Raw genomic sequence first — 18,652 nt, forward strand, 5'->3', positions numbered from 1 at the left:
TCACAGGTCCAGCTCATATTCAAACGGTGGGGAAATAGACTCCACTCTTGATGGGAAGATCAGCCAAGCCACATTATTATGGGGTGTTTATACAGGGAAGGATGGAGATTGGGGCCAATCTCATAATCTACCATACTGTCCCAGGATTAGCAAGAGAATTAAGAAAATAAACATCTAAAGGATTGAGACTAGACCAGGGTCCACTATACGAGTAATCAGCTCAATGTGTGTATTTGTGCTTGGCCACTAAGTCGCGTCCGACTCTTTGCACCCCTTTGGATTCTAGCTTGCCAGGCTCCTCTGTCCATGGGATTTCCCAGGCAAGAATACAGGAGTGGGTTGCCATTTCCTTCTCCAGGGGATCTTCTTGACTCATGGATCAAACCTGCATCTCCTGCATTGGCAGGCAGATTCTTTACCACTGAGCCACAAGGGAAGCCCCTAATAAGCTCAGTAAGTATTAGCTATTATTATGCTGCTTGAGGTTGCCAAGAAAAGTTCTGCCTCAGACAGAAATCTGAGTTTAATTTTGAGAACTAGGCAGAATTTCTGTATGTAGAGAACCAAGGGCTTCCCAGATGGACATGGGCTCAGTCCCTGGGTCAGGAAGATCCTCTGGAGAAGGAAATGGCCACCCACTCCAGTATTCTTGCCTGCAGAATCCCATGGACAGAGGAGCCTGGCGGGCTTCAGTCCATAGGGTTGCAAAGAGTCGGACACGACTGAAGCAACTTAGCATGCAAGGTCTCTTAAGGACACAACCTAAGTATGGGCACTGTGGTTGAAAGCAGGTCATGTTCAGAAAACAGCTAATAGCAGACTTCCCAGCAGTGCTTGAACTAGATTCTGGATCTCAGGATGCTGGCCAAGGAGCTGGGTTTGACCATGGGGCCATAGTAAACCATTGGCTTTTGATTACGTGCTCGTCCATAGCACTATATTTTGTCTTTTATTGTTATTTCAGGTTTTATTTTTCAATAAGCTTCTTGATGCTGATGGTTTTGTGACATCTCTGGCCACATCTACTGGAGATTTAAAACAAAATAATAGAAACCTACGAGTTTTGTCTGGGTTTTGCCACTCCTTGACTTTGGGGAATCAAGAGGTCCTTCCCTCCTCAGTTTTATTATAAAATGGAATAGTATCTCTACTTGTCTTCCCATGGTGGCAGTCTGAAAGGTCAGGTCACAGGAAGTAGTATTTATTAACTGAAAGATACACCAGAGAGGCCAGATTTTGGTGTTTAAATAATTGGAAGACGACTCATATATATCTTAAGCGAAAAAGTCAAGGAGAGAAAGGTTCAATGTGGATGTCCCTTCCTGTTAGGCAGCAAGAAGGAGAGAAAGTTTCAATGTGGATGTCCCCTCCTGTTAGGCAGCAAAACACTTCTTGATCTGCTTTGAAGAGAAACTTGAGTTCACCCAGTGAGGTGAAATGGCCCTGAGCAACAAGAACCACAGAGTCACCTGGGTCCCTGCTACCGTAAAGGATGACCAGCCTGCTCAGAGCTCGTGGTAGCTCTCGTTAGACTGCTCAGTGCCAGCAGTCTCAGCATCTTTCCACTGTACATAGTTTAAATGCAGATTCACTGATGAATAAATTTGATAATTCTGTTGAAGTACCGAAGACTGCTTGAATTAGATGACTACATGATCATATTTAATTTTTTTTGTAAGACAATTCTGGCTCCTCTTAAGCCATGTGGAATCCATCCCGCTGAGTGCTCTTGACTAGTCACGTCCTTCCTGCCATTTTAAAAACAATAGTGGCAGAGATGCAAGCTGCTGGTAGTGCTCAGCAGGACAGATCAAACACACAGATGCAATTTCTGTACGTTGAACAGTGAAGTAGGATAAAATTCAAATACTTACAATCGCTTAGTAGCTAGCATCTGATTGCTGCAAATTGAATCTCTCATAACGGGATTTATTGTAAATAGTGTCATATCATTTGTGAGTTCTGCAATAATTTCAGCCAAAGCCAGGGCAAGATATTGGATGTGTGTAATGTACACGATAGAAACACTAGTTTACATACAGATTGTGAACGGATTTTATTATTATAAATATTCTTTTTTTTAATTGCTTACAAAAGAGCCATAATTGTAATTTTTCTCTGAATTTAAAACATTCTCAAATAGTGTAACTTCAAAATCCAGAAGAAAGCAGCCTAACCATTTCAACAGCTGTTTAAGAACTGCAATCCCTAACCACCCCCTTTCCCTTCTACCCAAGTTGTTAAATAAGCATTGAAATTATAGGTAGTTAAAGTTTTTGAAATGTTACTATTCTATTGTTTGGAAATGGCAGAAGTCCTAGTAATCATAATTAGTGATCAATATATCCCACCAGTAGATATATATACATATATACAGAAATTCAAAATTAAGATACTGCAAGGTCTAGAAAACATACCTTAATTTCTAATACCCTTATGATAAAATGGAAAGATGGCAATAATTTAAGTGATCAATACTCTTAATTTGCCTTTGGGTTTAGTCCCAAATATGTCATTGGAAGCTCATAAAAGATCAACATCAAAAGCATACCATTAAAAATTGTACTTTTAGTGTCTGAGAGTTGGGTGACACTTCACACACTTGATAACTTTAACTGCTAATGAAACAGAACCCCAAAAAGGCACTATATTACAGTTACACAGTCTTCCTATTCAAAATCTACTATATAAGAGAAATTTAAAAAAAAATAGTAAGGCCAGAAGATTTGGATAATCTGTTCTTTCCTTTCCCTGCTCTAATAAAAAAAAAATCCTTTTCTATTATCTTATCATGTATTTGGGCTTTTTTATTGTAAATATGACTATGAGAACACAGCATCTCAGCAAGATTGAAAAAAGTAGTCTTGCTCTCAAATAACCTAGGCTATTGATAAAGAAAGACCCTTGTGAGGGGTAAGCGCTTGGGTTGGATCCTGCCTAGTCTATTTAAGAGTAAATATCCCATGTGCATATTAATGTTGATCATTGTAAGTGGGAAACTCCTGATTTCTGAACCAAAGAATTTTCAGGTTTTCCCCTCCCTTAAAGCAGGTGTCTTTCATCTTTTACCAATCAAAGGGGAAGGTTAAAAGGCAGGATTTCGGTGGTACCCTGATGTGTATTTTAATATGTTTACTAATCAGAGCACATATCAGTTAGAATGAATCATGTTCATATATTTAATAGCCAGCAAAACTCAATTTAACTGAGATCCAGCTTTCTTCCATGTTCATTTTCTTCAAGGGCATACCTACCTTCCTTTTCCTGCTTCTATTTTTTCCCCTTTCTTTCTTGGACACCTCCAGCCCCCATTGACAACCAAAATGCAGGGCTATAAATGTAAGGGCGCAATACATCATGAGATAAGTCTAAGAGAACACGTCCTCTACCAAAACGCACATGAATCTCTGGTACAGCTAAAATTCCAGAGTCATGCTGGGGTTCATTTTGCATGCTAAGCAGGGTCAAAAATGTGAGCTCTCTGTGATCGACCTTATATATCAGATGAGCTCCAAAGTTTAAAGGTTACATTTGTGAAATTGCAGCTGGCTCTCCTAGCACTTGATTCTAGCTCCTGCAAATCAAAGACTCCTAATTGAAAGGCAAATCTGACAATAGGATAATTTTCCAATTAAAAAAATTAAGTGACTTTTGAACCCTTCCTGCTGAAGAGCTGACAGAGAAGTTCCGAGATGGTTGTATAACCCGACAAAATGATGGAGAAAATATGTTTTCCAACAAGATCATAAAGCTTCAATAATGCAGGGAAGCAAATGTAAAGCGAAGAGCTGTCCTCTATTCTGTCTACTTCCCCCCACCCCCGCTGTACACTCAGCCACTCAGTTCTTAGGCAAGGACTCCTGACTTCCAAGTCAGACCCAAACCCCAAACACCAAGATACTATAAAGTGGCATCTTGGCAGACTTTGAGATCAGACGGTTTCTGCATTTCCCAGTGTAGGGGGGTGGGTGGGGGGGCAGAGTGAAAGGGAAAAGCAGGAATGTAGAGAAATCTGGAAACAACAGCACATCTACAGACACAAAAAGTTTGCATATTGCACAGAGCGCTTGAAGATCATAAATCTATGCATGAGAAAGATGTAGTGGAAATTTTGGGGGGGATTAGAGTTTATTTTTGTCATCTCTGTGAGACAGCTACTCATTCATCCAGATCACAGCTAAGAAAAAAGCTGGTCACAGAAATTAGCAGTTTCAGCTCAGCAGCGAAGTCGCCAGCCTGTGAAGGCAGAGAGAAATTGACTAATTAGCAATGCGCACTAAAACTTGACGGTTCTTTATAGAGAGAGAGAAGAGAGAGGGAGAGAGAGGGAGCCGGAGGGAGGGGGGCTCGCTTTTTCCCCTTCTTTCTTCCAAAGATGTTTGAAATCGCAGTCATTTACGCTCGACAATTTTTACAATAGCCTTGAGCCATAATTTTGCGAGTCTCTCCAGCATCCATCCCCCTGTATGGTCTCTCTCTACTGGCCAAGCACGACCGTTTCTCTCCCCAACCGTGGATTTCCTATTACTCTCGTTACGACTCACTGAGCCCCAGGCCCAAGGATAATGATGTGTTGTTTCTTGGTAGCATAATTTGTCACACGTACATTTTTTCTTCTTCTTCTCTTGCAGAAAGCTCTGCTCCCTCTCTCACTCTCCCTCTCTCTCCCTCTCTCTCTCCCTCTCTTTCTCTCTTTTCTCCCTCTCCTACATTTTCTTGCTGTTGCTAATTCATGGTGATCAAATGATGTACGACAAAATAAATTGTAAAGAGTGACTGCCTGGAGTTGGGAACCAGAAGGTGTTTCCCACCCCCCTCCCAAGGAGAGAGCAAACCTTTAAAAAGGAAGGACAATTGATTTTTGGGGGGGAGCTTAAGTGAGCCTTGACTTTGCAGCTGGTTGAAAGCAGGTAAGTTTCTGGCCTTGTGTCTGCCTTGTGTGTATTTTGTTCTGTCTTTTGGGTTGTTGGAGAGGGGGAGGGCCGGGGAGGGAGTCTTTCAGAGGGGTGGGGGGATGGCTGTGTGGCAAACGCTCATAAAGAATAAAACTCCAATTGCAAGAAATAAGCAGAAGAGGGGGAAAGGCAAACGAGGAGAGCAAGAAGGAAGGGGAACAGGAAAAGATGTGGCGGTGGGGGTTGGGGGGGGAGACAACGAAGCGGGGAGAGCGAGAGGGAGGTATGACCGGGTCCACTTCAAGGGAGAGACTCTGGGAGGTGTTTCGGAGAGCCTGCGCTTTGGGGGGGGGGGGCGCATCGTTGGGGGGGGGCGGGTGCTTCTGGGGGAGGGAGCTCGCGGGAGGTTAGGGTCCACCTGGAACGGGATGATAAAGTGAGTGGAGAGAAGCCCAGTCCGGTGGAAATAGGAAGCCGGCGATCCAGGACTGGCGCCAGGCAGGGCAGAGTGAGCCGCAGTGGAAGGGGCCGGTCCGGCGGGATCCCTCGGAGCCGGGCGGCGGCGGCGGCGGCGGCGGCGGGTCTCCCGGGCGCGCAGGCGGGATGTGGGCAGAGAGGGGCCCTTTCTGCTCAGCCCTAGAAGGTGCAATTAGAGGTTAAGGACCCGGCGTATCGACTTCGCCTCGCCTCCCCCACCTCCTGCCCCCCTCCGCCGAGATGCGGGCGGCTCAGACTTTTTACAGAAGTAGTTCCAGGGCCGGGTTGGGGGGGGGGGCGGGGAGTGGGGGTGCTCGAGTGGGGGGCCGCCGGGGGCTGCACCCAGGGACTCAAAAGGAAGCGGCGGCTTCGGGCGGCGATGCTGGGTGGGAGGCAGAGACCCCGCCCCCCCACCATCGGACAGCCCCCACCCCTCCCCCAACACCTGCCCGTACACTTGAACTTCTCATAGTTCCAGGAGTTAAAGCCACTGCGCCTCGTGCCCTGGAGGGAGAACCGTCCACGCGAATCCCACCAGGCCTGCGGGCTCTGGCCCTTAATCCATCCCAGTGGTCCCACTTCCTCCCTCCTCATCTTCCTCGGGGCCGCCCAGCCGGAGAAGGGGAGACACACGCCCGAACTTGCGCGCTTAAAAATGCGAGGAGGGTGGGGGGATCTCGGGGGTTGGGGGCTGGAGGGATTCTCCTGCCAGGTTTAAAGGCGTCTCTGAAAAATTAGCAAAACTGAGTGGTGACGGGGAAAGCCAACAGTTTGCGAAAGCAGAGAAGCAGGCAGGGCCGGGGTGAGGGAAATGAGCTAGAATTGATAAGGACAGCTCCCGCCTCTGCCGAGTCCACTGAGCTGGTCCTCACCGCGCTCCGCTGCACTTTCCCGGGAGAAGAAAGGGCTTTATCTGCTCCCGCAGACTATTAGCCCGGGAGTTTCTCGGGGCAGCGCGGATAATCGAAGGGGTTCCCAGCGTTTGGAGGGCTAAGGATCTCCCCCGTTCCCGCACGCTGGTCGGGCCCCCTTGCCCACCCACCCACCCCCAAAACTGGACCAACTGCGAAACGCAAAGCTGCGGGCGCCGAGGTGACCTGGAAGCTCCGTCGACGGTCGCCTCTGCGCTCTTGGGGGGCCCCCCGGGCTCCCCACGCCCCGGCCTCTTCCCGCCCCGGCCCGGCATGGACACGAGCCCACGAGGTGTCTCGGCCTCAGCCGCCACTTTGCCGTCGCTGCAGCCATCGCTGTCGCCGCCGAGAGCCGAGCCCGGGTGGTTTTAGGAAAAGTGAGGGACCAAGTGTGGGGGTCGCGGAGAGAGGAGTAGCGGGGAGCGGAGCGGGCGCCCGGACCCCCAGAGAGGGCCCCGGGGGGCGGGGCGGGGGGTGCTCACGGATCCAGCACCTTCAGACCTGCCGCCTAGGGTCGGGTCCGTCCGGAGACCTGAGCTGAGCACTGACGGTGGTTTTCGCCCTCCCCTCCCCTCCAAACCCTGCCCCACCCCGACCACACCCCACACCCCCCCCCACCACCCTGCTCACCTCCCTCCCATCCCCCACCCCTGTCTGCCAGGTCGGAGGCGGGTTTAAAGCCAGGTGCGCCGAGGCAGCTCGCCATGTCCAGATCCGGGGACCGGACCTCCACCTTCGACCCCAGCCACAGCGACAACCTGCTGCACGGCCTCAACCTGCTGTGGAGGAAGCAGCTGTTTTGCGACGTGACCCTGACGGCCCAGGGCCAGCAGTTCCACTGCCACAAGGCCGTGCTGGCCTCCTGCTCGCAGTACTTCCGATCGCTCTTCTCCAGTCACCCCCCTCTCGGGGGAGGGGTCGGCGGCCAGGACGGCCTGGGGGCCCCCAAGGACCCACCGCAGCAGCCGCCGCAGCAGCAGCCGCCGCCGCCGCCAGCGCAGGAGGAGCCCGGCACTCCATCCTCCTCCCCCGACGACAAGCTGCTGACCAGTCCCCGGGCCATCAACAACCTGGTGCTCCAGGGCTGCTCGTCCATCGGGCTGCGCCTGGTGCTGGAGTACCTCTACACGGCCAACGTGACCCTCTCCCTGGACACGGTGGAAGAGGTGCTGTCGGTCAGCAAGATTTTGCACATCCCCCAGGTCACCAAGCTCTGTGTGCAGTTCCTCAACGACCAGATCTCGGTGCAGAACTACAAGCAGGTGTGCAAGATCGCCGCGCTGCACGGCCTGGAGGAGACCAAGAAGCTGGCCAACAAGTACCTGGTGGAGGATGTGCTGCTGCTCAACTTCGAGGAGATGCGCGCCCTGCTGGATTCGCTGCCGCCCCCCGTGGAGTCGGAGCTGGCGCTCTTCCAGATGTCCGTGCTCTGGCTGGAGCACGACCGCGAGACCCGCATGCAGTACGCGCCCGACCTCATGAAGCGCCTCCGCTTCGCGCTCATCCCGGCCCCCGAGCTGGTGGAGCGGGTCCAGTCGGTGGATTTCATGCGCACCGACCCGGTCTGCCAGAAGCTGCTGCTGGACGCCATGAACTACCACCTGATGCCCTTCAGGCAGCACTGCAGGCAGAGCCTGGCCAGCAGGTATGAGACAACAAAGGTGGTGGGGGCGGGGGGGGGGGGGGCCCGAGAGGCCGGAGGGAGGGGAGAGGGCAGAGGAGGGGGAGAGGGGTGTGCTGAACAGGAGGTTCCTGCAGGCTGAAAACAACCGAAAACAAACAATTCAGACTGGGGAGGGGGGGGAGTTGATTTCAGAGTCCCTGAAAGGTCAACGGGAAACTGGCCTCAGTGCATCCCCGACTGCCAGAAAGTCCACATTCTCAGTATCCGCAGAGAGGAAAATGGGCTCCTGGGCTGAAATTGACAGGCTAGGTGGGACCAAAGGTCCGGGCCATTGGAACTACAGCTTGGGAAATCTTCCTACCCAGTCCTCCCTCTACCTCTCAAAATAGGCTTGGCTTAAGGAAAAGGATCCTGTGATGAGCAGTACCCCCGCCCACTCCACCCCTTCCCTGCTTCGGGCGAGCAGAAGTGCCTGGGGATAACTCCAGAAGACAAGCTTTTCATTCATTCCTACAACTCAAGTTATTTTTTTGTTTGTTTGGGGTTTGCCCCCGTTGGAGGTTAGAGTTCTAAAAGGCTTTGTCTTTTAGGGTTGCTCTTGGAAATACTGGCATCACCCAGACAAACTTTTCTGTCTTGTGGAAAAAAAAAAAAAAAAAAGACCTTATCCTTTTCACTTTTAAAGGAGAGCCAAGCAAGAGATTTCAGGGAGGGAGAGTGAATCCTGCCTAGTAGCTCCCATGTCAAAGGGGAGCACAGTTGAAAACTGAGAAGAGGAGTAGTTAATCTAGCTGCAGTTAGGTCTGTGCGCCTGCTCTGAAGTCACAAAGGAGTTGGAGAATTGTTGCTGTTGTTGCTATTTGGAATGTGTCCCATGTGTGTATTGAAAGTGGGATTTCCTGTCCAAGGGGAGAGAGAAAAACAATGCCTTTTTAAAATGCTGCTGAGATTAAAAAAAAAAAAAAAACTGTAAGAATTGACAATCCTGTTTTATTGGCTCCAATTTTAAAACCCTTTTTAATGAGCCCTCGCAGAGGGTTGCTTTCTCTTTTTAGAAAAGAAGCAGTGTCTTCTCAGTTTCTAGGATAGAACTGAGATGTTAGGATAAAACATCATGAGTCCAGATGCCAAGTACCCCAGTCTCATCCACTAAGTGCTGTGTTAGAAAGTACATGGTTTAAGAATCCATCATGGCCTTTTCCCACTCCGAAGGATATCTGGAAGATGGGGTCCACTTTCTGCACCCTTATGGAATTAAAGGTTTATTTTTTCCATCATGATGTGTCTACCAGACCTGGGTAACTGAAGTTTAGGAAACTGAAAGATATTCTCTACTGTTGTTTAGGAAGCAATGGTGATCATGTGAGGCCCACGGGAGGCATGGGAAATCTTGAACTTAGAAATCTTGTAAGTTGATTTTTCTAATATTGGTAAGAAATAAATTAATAACCTGTAGTGTCAGAAAATAACACAAGAAAGACAATAACACAAGCAAGAATCCAAACTCTTGTGCTTGAATAGTGAATACAGAAGTCCAAATGACAACTAGGACTTGAAATGTATTTTTATTTTGTAAGAGTTCCCATTTGTCTAAAGATCAAGTTGGTAAATTTAATGTGATGGGCAAATGTCACCACACCAAGGAACACTGGTGATCAATATTCTGTTATTTTAACTTTTTTGACTTTTAAACAACTTACAGGTATACTTAATTTAGCATATATCTTACATATTCAGTTATAGTCCTGAACACACATGTATTCATATGTTTTAAAATTGTACTATCTAGTATAAATTCAGAAACCCAGAAGGAAAGTAAAATTAAGATTTAATTTGTTCTAAGCGTAACTGGGGGAAATAAGAATTATACATTTGATCCAATAAATAAGCCTAAAGTCCTCAATGCACTTTTACCTGATAAATACGTCCTAGGTTTCAGTGTTAGAAGAATTGACTTTCAAAATGAAAAATCCATTTCTCACCTTAGTCTGGATTCAGCATGCCAGCTGGGGCCTTCTGGCTGTCGTGGTGGATGGCTGAGATACCAGGCTGCCTGGCTCCGTGACCACACAGTCCAGCTTCACTGGGCCATATCATTTGAAGGATATGTAGTGCCGTCTGACCACTGAATGCTTACAAGTGTCATGGATGCTGCAAGAATCTGATACTTCCGCAACAGGAAGGAGACTATATTTTCCTTAAAAAGCAGATCTGGAAAACAGTTCATGTGAACCTATTGTTGATCTCAAAGTAATATAATTTTAGACTTTGTTCCATTATCAGTAACTGTAGCATTTTAATTTGGGGGACTAATTACATTATTCTAATTTTAATTCACAGAAAGAATGCAAGAATAATCACCAAGACCTTAGCTTTAATGTAGACAAAAATGCTGTAAGTTGCAACCAATAGTATGATATCAGCCCATTTATTATAGTGTCAGCATAATATAAAAATGTTCTCTCAGCTTTACATGTAGTTTAACAGAGGGATAAATGTGTTAAATAATTATTTTTGAAATTGCATCAGTTTTATTGAAGGCAATTGGATGGAAGGGCATTGTATTTATTACTTTTTATCCACCTTTAGTTTCTGAAGTCTTAAGTATGAAAGAGCTCCTCGAATTCAGAGAAGGAGTTGAAAAATTAAAACTGGCCAATCTATTGGAATAAGGTCAAAATTCAAGCAAATAGAATAACTTCAAAGGAATTTACTTGTTTAAGAGTACATGTTTTCTATAGAATGTAGGAATATTAATATAATAATTATATATTTTTTTAAATTTTTTAAATTATTGAGTAATTTGGAATTTTTTAAGTCTAAAAAATAAAGCAAGCCAAGCATAGAGACTTTATAAATATGCAAATTAATTTAATTTTGTCTTAGTTGTTAGTTTTTCTTATTATGCCATTTATACCCAGATTCTATTTTATTTTAGCGAACTGAGCACTGAGGATATTACAAAATAAGAGACTTATTATCTTATATTCAAATATACACATAACTAATTTAAGATCACAGGACATGATTGGACAAAAATTAAAATATTTTGAAATCCTATTCCTTAGTTATTTTTATTTCGCTTTATTGCAAGAAATGGAACACAGAAGTTTTTGGAAAAGTTTCTAGAATAGCTATTATTAAAGGCTTCTAAAGCACAAAGATTTAATAAAGTGGCATGATTTGCAACATTTAGTGCATTAAAAAGTGAATATCAAAAACTTAGAGTGCAAGTTCAGTGCAAGAAACCCCCAAAAGTTTTTTATTTGTATTTTTAAAGTTGTTATGCATAATTTAGTAATTGGCCCAAGTAAATCAAAGTGGACTGGATCTCTTACATTTTCATTGCACCTTCCACAGTGTAACAGTTAAATAAACATTTACTGAAAGTTGAAGGAATGGAGATTATAAAATAAGAAAGCCTCAGTATTACGTTTTCCCAATATGTTCTTTAATCTTGATTCCTATTGCACATAGCAAAAATTCATTGAACCTCCTCCAGGAAAACACCTGTAACAGAAAAGTATTTGTAAAAATAATTATATTTTTGAATATTTAATTATAAGCTATTGCAGTCCCATATACAGTCCTGTACTGAAGTATAGTTTTCAAGAGATTATATTTTATAGAAGATAAAAGGTTACTTTATAAAGAATTCACTTTCTTCAGTCTTTTTAAAGATTTCACATAAATTGATATAAAAATCTATTTAAACATCAGGAGTACTAATTATCTATTTGCTAAAATGACTTGCAGTGATTAAAAAGCCATTAGAATTCCTTAAGGCATAGTTTTGACTCCTGGTTTTGGTGCTTAGAAAGTGTTTGTTTAAATGTAGGATAATATTTTCCATCGGTTCCCTTCCTAAGACCTGAATAAAACCTCAACAAAGCAAACTAATCTTGTATCCATGAATCCTTTAAATCATTGCTTCCCTTTATGTCCATTTGGTACCCTCAGATAAGAACTTGCTAGGTAGTTAGAGTTTCATATCAGAAGTCACTCAGCCATTCAGAATACAATTTGTTTATTATCTCAAACAGGACCATTGATTACAGAATTATGTCACAGGTGTGGGAGACAAATAGTTATATCCTACAATCAAAAGGCAGTTAGAGTAGATATTAGTGCATTGCACTGGCTCAGAGTACTTACTGACCACAATGGACATGTTCAAATTTCAACTCACTTTTGTCTTTTTCCCCATTTTGAACACATTGGGCTCGCTCATTACCTTAGCTAATTTCTAAGTTATCACAACTTTCTACCTTAAAAATTCAGTGAAAAATATGTTACAGTAGTTACTTCATACCAGATGATGTTCTAAGCATTTTACAAACACAAACTTATTTAATGCTCATAATAGCCCTAAGGGATGGATACCATCATTTGCCTCATTTTATAAATGGAAAAACTGGTACACAGGGCAGTTAAGCATTTTGCCCACGGCGGCACAGCTAGTAAGCGGTTAGAGCCAAAGTCTGAGCCAAGCACGGTGGCTCTTGAGCCTGTGTTCTCATCGATGGTGTTTCTACTTATTACTGTGAGCCTCTCTATCCTAGCATATAATCTGCTGATTGGCCTTAGGGCTATATGTAAAGTTAAAACTTCTCTTATGGAAAGACATTTGTGAGGGTTAAATTTTATTTTATCTTTTAACTTCCTATTTTACGTTGGAGTACAGTTGATTTACAATGTTGTGTTAGTTTCAGATGTATGACAAAGTGATTCAGTTATACGTATACACGTATCTCTTCTTTTTCGAGTTCTTTTTTCAGTTAGGTTGTTCCAGAATATTGAGCAGAGTTCCTTGTGCTATATAGTAAGGGTTAAATTTTAATGTATCTGCTTTTAAAAGAAGTTAAGGAGGGGTATTACTCTGGACTAGAGGTCAGCTTTTTTTTTTTTTTTTTCTGTTAAAGATCAAATAGTAATTATACTTGGCTTCAGGGTCATATTAACTCTGTTGCAACTACGTCACTCTTCCTTGGTAGCACAGAAATAGCCATGGTAACACAAAAATAGTACATAAATGAACAAGCATGGCTGTGTTACAATAAAACATTTGTGAGCATCAACATTCCATGTGATTTTCGCATGTTATGAAATATTTTTCTTCTTTTGATTCTTTTCAACCCTTTGAAAATGTAACAACCATTCTAGGGGTGGCATGGGGGACTATATAAAAACAAGAGGCAAGCTGGGTTTGCTCTGTGAGTCATAGTTTGCCAAAACCCATTTTAGGCACTTGGGCTACATCAGTGAACAGAAGACACAACACTTTACCCTTATTCTAGTAGAGAGAATCCCACTGGTCTTCTTGCTTCTGTTTGGAAAGAGTTCACGTCTAAATAATTCTACCCTGCCAAGTTAAAATTTCAACTTTCCATAGTAAGACTTAAGAATGTAAACAGTGATCCCAGGAAGGTAAATGGTGATTAATTAAAACAGTGAATGAGCTGCTCGTTTTCACAAACATACTGGATATAGACCCCACTAACATAGATTGGTCATTGATATGGTATTTTAATGATTTCCAATAGGAAATTAGAGGAGCCAGGTACATTTAATGCGCTGCTTTCTGAGATTGACATGCACATATTGAATAAACTAATCTAGGCATATAAATGAACACGTAAACAATTACTTTTCTAAATGCCAACCTGTATCTCCAGCTGCTGTGATCAAAGGGCATTGTTGTCAGGACTTCTGATTTCTAAGTGAATCAGCTGGATTGTGTATGTCTATAGAACCTCTTTGCCTTCTCCAAGGTGGGTAACCCCTAGCAGAGCATGTGTCCTGATGTAGGTTTGGCTTATGTGTTTATCTCCCAACTAGATCAAGTACCTAGCCTTGACCCCAAAATATGAGTTCAATATGAATTGCTATTGGTCGTAAATATAGTTGTCATAGACACTTAGGATTTGTTTCAGTTTCATATGAATTGACAAAGCCAACAGAAGATAAAAGTGGAGATGATTTTAAAGATGCTTACATACACACACCTGCACACAACTGCTGTTTATCAATGATAATGGTACCTATCACTAGTTGAGCACTGACTAGTTGAGCATGAATGTGCTTAATATATTACTTACATACTTTCTAGTCCTTTCAGTCTTTTAAAACGTTAGACAATTGAGGCTCAGAGAAAATAAATAAGTTGTCCAATTATCTGAATAATGGTGAGTTGAAGCAGTTGTCATCCTTTGAAGTATAGCCTCTTGTTATGAGAGAATATTGTAAATATGACTTCTAGGAAAAGCAAATTCCAATCGACACCTCCACATCTTTGTTTTACCACAGCACAGTAGTGATTAAAACTGCCAATTTTCTAACTCATCTTCAAACCACTAAGTGAGAGGAAGAGAGTAGAAAGCTCAGATTCTTTCCTACTGGTCTACATACTCAATTGACTAGTTCTGAGACTAAGGGGCTAAATAATGAGTTTGCTGAGATTTAGTGCTATGATTATTGACTCTAAAAGTAAGGTGAGCTGATATATTTTAAATAAATTGATAAAAGTGATTTCCCTGGGGGTCCGATAGTTAAAAGTTCGCCTTCCAAGGCAGGGGATGCAGGTTCGATCCCTGGTCAGGATGCTAAGATCCCACATGCCTCATGGCCAAGAAACCAAACCATAAAAAAGCAGAAGCAATATTGTAACAAATTGAATAAAGACTTTAAAATGATCCACATCCAAAAAATCTTAAAAAAAAACCAAACAAACAAAGAACTTTACAGTTTAACTATGAAAACTAATTGTGAAAATAAAACAAACCAAAACAAAGCCTTGAAGCCTGAATTGGAACCAAGAGATTTTCCTTCTCTGTGTGCACTGGAGTCCTGGAGAACTATCAGCTTTGTTTCTGTGAAAACAATAGAAAGCTCATATAATAATATTTACAGTTGATAAATACAACAGGTAGAAGCCAGAATTATAAAAATGCTTGTATGTTTCATTAACAGAAAATAACATTATGCTAATTGAGATTTTATTCTGTTTACATTTTGTTTCAAGTAAATCAATTATCCTTCAATAAAAATATAAATTAATTAAAAACAAAACAAAACAATCCTTGAATATTTTAAAAAAAATCATCTTAAGAATTGCTACACTGTAGTGTTTGTGCCTTCTTTCATTCATTTAGAATTCCAGAAAATATATTCAGTGCTGTGTCCTTTCCATTAACATCCAAGATAACTCATGATGCGTGGATTACTAATGATGATTTCTCTTTAAAAAAAAAAAAATACCAAACAAGCACTATTTTGATATGGACAGGAGAGTAAGTTAACCAGGGGAAGGACTTTCAATTGTAGCATATAGTAAATATGTCTATTTGGCTATAAATATCAAAAGGGCTCATTTATTCACAAATGTGAATGACAATCATGTTAGAACTATTTGCAACATTAGAAGTAAAGCAGAAAGGTACTAGAAAAAACCTACAGTAGTTGGGGAATGAAAATAGAAAATATTTGTGATAGAAAGAAAATAAATCATAGGAAATTAAAAAAGAAAAGAAAAGAAATCATAAGAAAGTAAAAGAAAAAAAGACAGCAGTAACAAAAGTACACAGAAACACAGTAAATCAAAGAAAGGATTAAGAAATAAACCATCTAAAAAAGAAACAAAAAGGAAACTAGTAGTAAGGGAGGATAAGCAAGAAAATTCTCAAGTTTGGAGAGTAGACACACTCAATATTTGTTGGACTCATAAGCACAAATTAAAAAGCATTCTACATAGTGAACATATAATTTACAGTTACACTGTTCCACTAAAAGGGAAAATAACCTCATTCCTCGAAAGAAAAAAAAATCAGCAAGAAGAAAATGGTCAGTCATGAAACCTTCACTCCTATAACCTGATCCAGTTCAATAATTATATATTTGTAATCTAGCTGAAATGTTTATAAATAACTCTTTGTTCTATGCTAGATAATGTAGTAGTTTCAGAAGTGTGGGTTTCAAGGTTATGCCAACAGGAGGAGAAGAAAATCTGTCTGTGCTCTTCGTGAATCTTAATTCCCAGTATAATTGGTGCCGGCAGCAGACTTGAGAAACAGGGGCACTTCCACGACCTTGGGTAGCTTTTCTAAACTAGGCCAATGACCGTGCCAGGCCCACGGTGGGAATTTGGGGTGATGGATCGAATTGACTTCTAACAAGAACCTCTGTTGTGGAATAGCCCCCAAACTTGTGTCAAACAGGTATAACACACCAAAGTCGGCAATGCTCTGAGATATAGGGTGAAGAACATGGACACAGTCATGACTTCATGTAGTTTGCATATAGAAAAAAGAGTAAATAATGATACAAGTTAATCACGCTGATAATACACGCTATAGATTAGAACAGTGCTATGTTCTGAGAGCTGGTATAACAAGGTGCTGTAACCTTGTCACAGTTGGCAAAGGATTCTTCCTCTACAGAAGAAGTTTAAGATGAAGCTATTTCCAGAGTAGGAATAGAGACGCCGATGTAGAGAGTGGATATGGGGGCGCAGGGAGGGAAGGGGAGGCTAGGACGAGTCGGGAGAGTAGCATTGACATATATACTCTACCATGTGTGAAATGGAGAAGGAAATGGCAGCCCACTCCAGTATTCTTGCCTGCGAAATCCCATGGACAGAGGAGCCTGGCGGGCTACCGTCCATGAGTTCACAAGAGTTGGACACGACTGAGCAACTATACCACTACCAACGCACGTACAAAATAGCCAGCTAGTCGGAAGCTGCTGTCTATCACAGGGAGCTCGGTGCTCTGTGATGACCTCGGGGCGGCGGTGGGAGATCAGAAAGGGGGGATATATGTAGACATGTAGCTGATGGACTTCATTGTACAGTTGAAACAACGCAATATTGTAAAGAAATTACATTCCAAAGAAACGAAAGAAAGATGAACTTTGAGGATTGAGATGTCCAGGGTAATGGGTCTGGGGGAAGGCAGGATCTGGAAGCGGGGAGTTACAAGCTGAGAGAATACTAGGCAGCAAAGAGTTTGGTACCTTCCAGGAGCTGGAAAAACGAGTGAGTGGCTAGAGACTATGGAAGAAGTATTGTCAAGATTATAGAGGAAGTTGTCAGCCCTGCTAAGGATTAACCACTACGTGGATGAGTCCCATATGGAAAAATCAGCAGGCTTTTATGCTTGAACTGACTAAATGAACAGCACTATACTGGAAACACTGCCACCTTTGAATTCATAAACCTAAGTGTGTACCTTGGCTCCACTTTCGCTGAGTTAAATGGGTTAAGAATTATATAGTTCAACTTCCCAGGGTTTTCGTAAGGATCAGCTGAGAACATGGGAAAAAAAAAACAACAAAAACTTATGAACAGAAAGTGCTATTTGTAATTGATTTTTAATTTTAAAAGATACACTAAGCAGATTTACTTGAATACATTTTTGCCCATCAAGAACGCTCTTGAATGGATTTGTGATTTCACTGATAGCACTGAAATAGACTTGTAAGGACCTAAGAGTGAAGTTGGAGGGATCCAAAGGTGAACACAAGGGCATCAGAAAAAAATGGGGAAATCAGAATTTCTGATTGCTCCCAGCAATTTATGGTTAATTCCTCAAAGGGAAAATGATAGCCTTTTTAGATACTACAAGAGTCTCCTAGTCTTCCTTTCACAGAGGAGAGGCCCTCTTCTTTTTAATCTTATGTATTCGATGTAAAGCTTGGCTTTCTGCGGCTCGCAGGGCCTCTGGTGTCCCTGGCTGGCTCTCTTCTCCCAGGGCGCCTGCCAGTGGGCTGGTGGGTTGCACCTGCGCAGGGACCTGGGCTTCCTCCGAGCTCAGCTGGGCCACCGTATGGAGACTGGCTCACTGGAGGCTGCAGGGAAGTGAACTGAAGAATTACAGTCGGTTTCACTTCCCTGCCTTATGTGCCTTCAAGTGCCTCTGAAGACAGGCGAGGCCAGTGAAATGGAGAGGAGAAGGAAGAGAGAAAGACCCAGGTTAGAGAAGAAAAGAGTCCTTGAAAATGTAGTGGCATTGTTGAAAAATGCAGATGGTTGGATGCGTGTGGATGTCTTGTGTGCGTAGACCCCTGACACAGTGTGCACCGTGGGCTGCCAACTTGAAATTTTCTGTACAGTGGCTCCTGAGAGGTGTTTTTTTTTTTTAAATCAGCTAAAGGTCTTGTGTGTAGGTTTGGGGCAGGGACAAAGATTCGGAGTCTGGCACTGAGTGAAGAATTATTGGGTTGGGAGTGTGCCTTTTTCACCAAAAAGAAAGTAGTCATATTTGTAACTCCTGCTTAGAACAAAACTGTGGATACTGACTGGCCCTGATTTTTCACACCCCTCAGAACCAGCATCCCTGGAACATCCTGAGTAAATGGAAAGGATTAGGAGAGGGAATGGAAAATGTTTGAGTCAGAGAGGGAAACTTAGAAGAAAGAACTTTAATGCTTTAGGATGCACACCAGGACCTCAGCACTTTCTACCCCGTATGCATGAACAGAGGGTCATTGATACTGTGAGGGAGTTCAGCCAATATTGGTGCCTTATAGAGGCAGAAGTGTGCGGCTCCTTGCAGGGACCAGTTTGGTGGATTGGTTACTATGACAACAGTATCGCTACTGTCAGTGGCAATTTCTATAAACTCCCTGTCTTAAGGTTTTCACAAGGGTTCACTCCAAAATGACATCCGTAGACATGGACTACAGAGTAAAGCTAGGAGATATATGTATGGCGAGAAAGGGAATATGACATAATAGGAGATACAGATAAA

General features: G+C 43.1%; 1 protein-coding gene and 1 long non-coding RNA gene across 3 annotated transcripts in view; one reads left to right on the forward strand and one right to left on the reverse strand.

Annotated features, from left to right (window-relative positions):
* Positions 1-2,037: 2,037 nt before the first annotated feature.
* Positions 2,038-7,715, reverse strand: LOC114110434 (uncharacterized). 2 transcript variants are annotated; one of them, XR_003586688.2, is made up of 3 exons: positions 7,606-7,715; positions 5,314-5,531; positions 2,038-4,236 (listed from the first exon to the last, which is right to left on the reverse strand). It is a non-coding gene; the product is annotated as an uncharacterized LOC114110434 (long non-coding RNA). The 2 variants fall into 2 exon arrangements; XR_009598140.1 differs by lacking the exon at positions 7,606-7,715 and adding an exon at positions 6,777-6,832.
* KLHL14 (kelch like family member 14) overlaps positions 6,960-18,652 on the forward strand; it is a 112,809-nt gene continuing 101,116 nt past the window's right edge. Inside the window, exon 1 of the mRNA XM_027960688.3 lies at positions 6,960-7,928. Within this exon, the coding sequence (XP_027816489.1) occupies positions 6,988-7,928 (941 nt within the window). The 5' untranslated portion in view covers positions 6,960-6,987. The remainder of the gene's footprint in view (positions 7,929-18,652) is intronic.

This window comes from Ovis aries, chromosome 23 (assembly GCF_016772045.2).
Source record: "Ovis aries strain OAR_USU_Benz2616 breed Rambouillet chromosome 23, ARS-UI_Ramb_v3.0, whole genome shotgun sequence".
Taxonomy (NCBI): domain Eukaryota; kingdom Metazoa; phylum Chordata; class Mammalia; order Artiodactyla; family Bovidae; genus Ovis; species Ovis aries.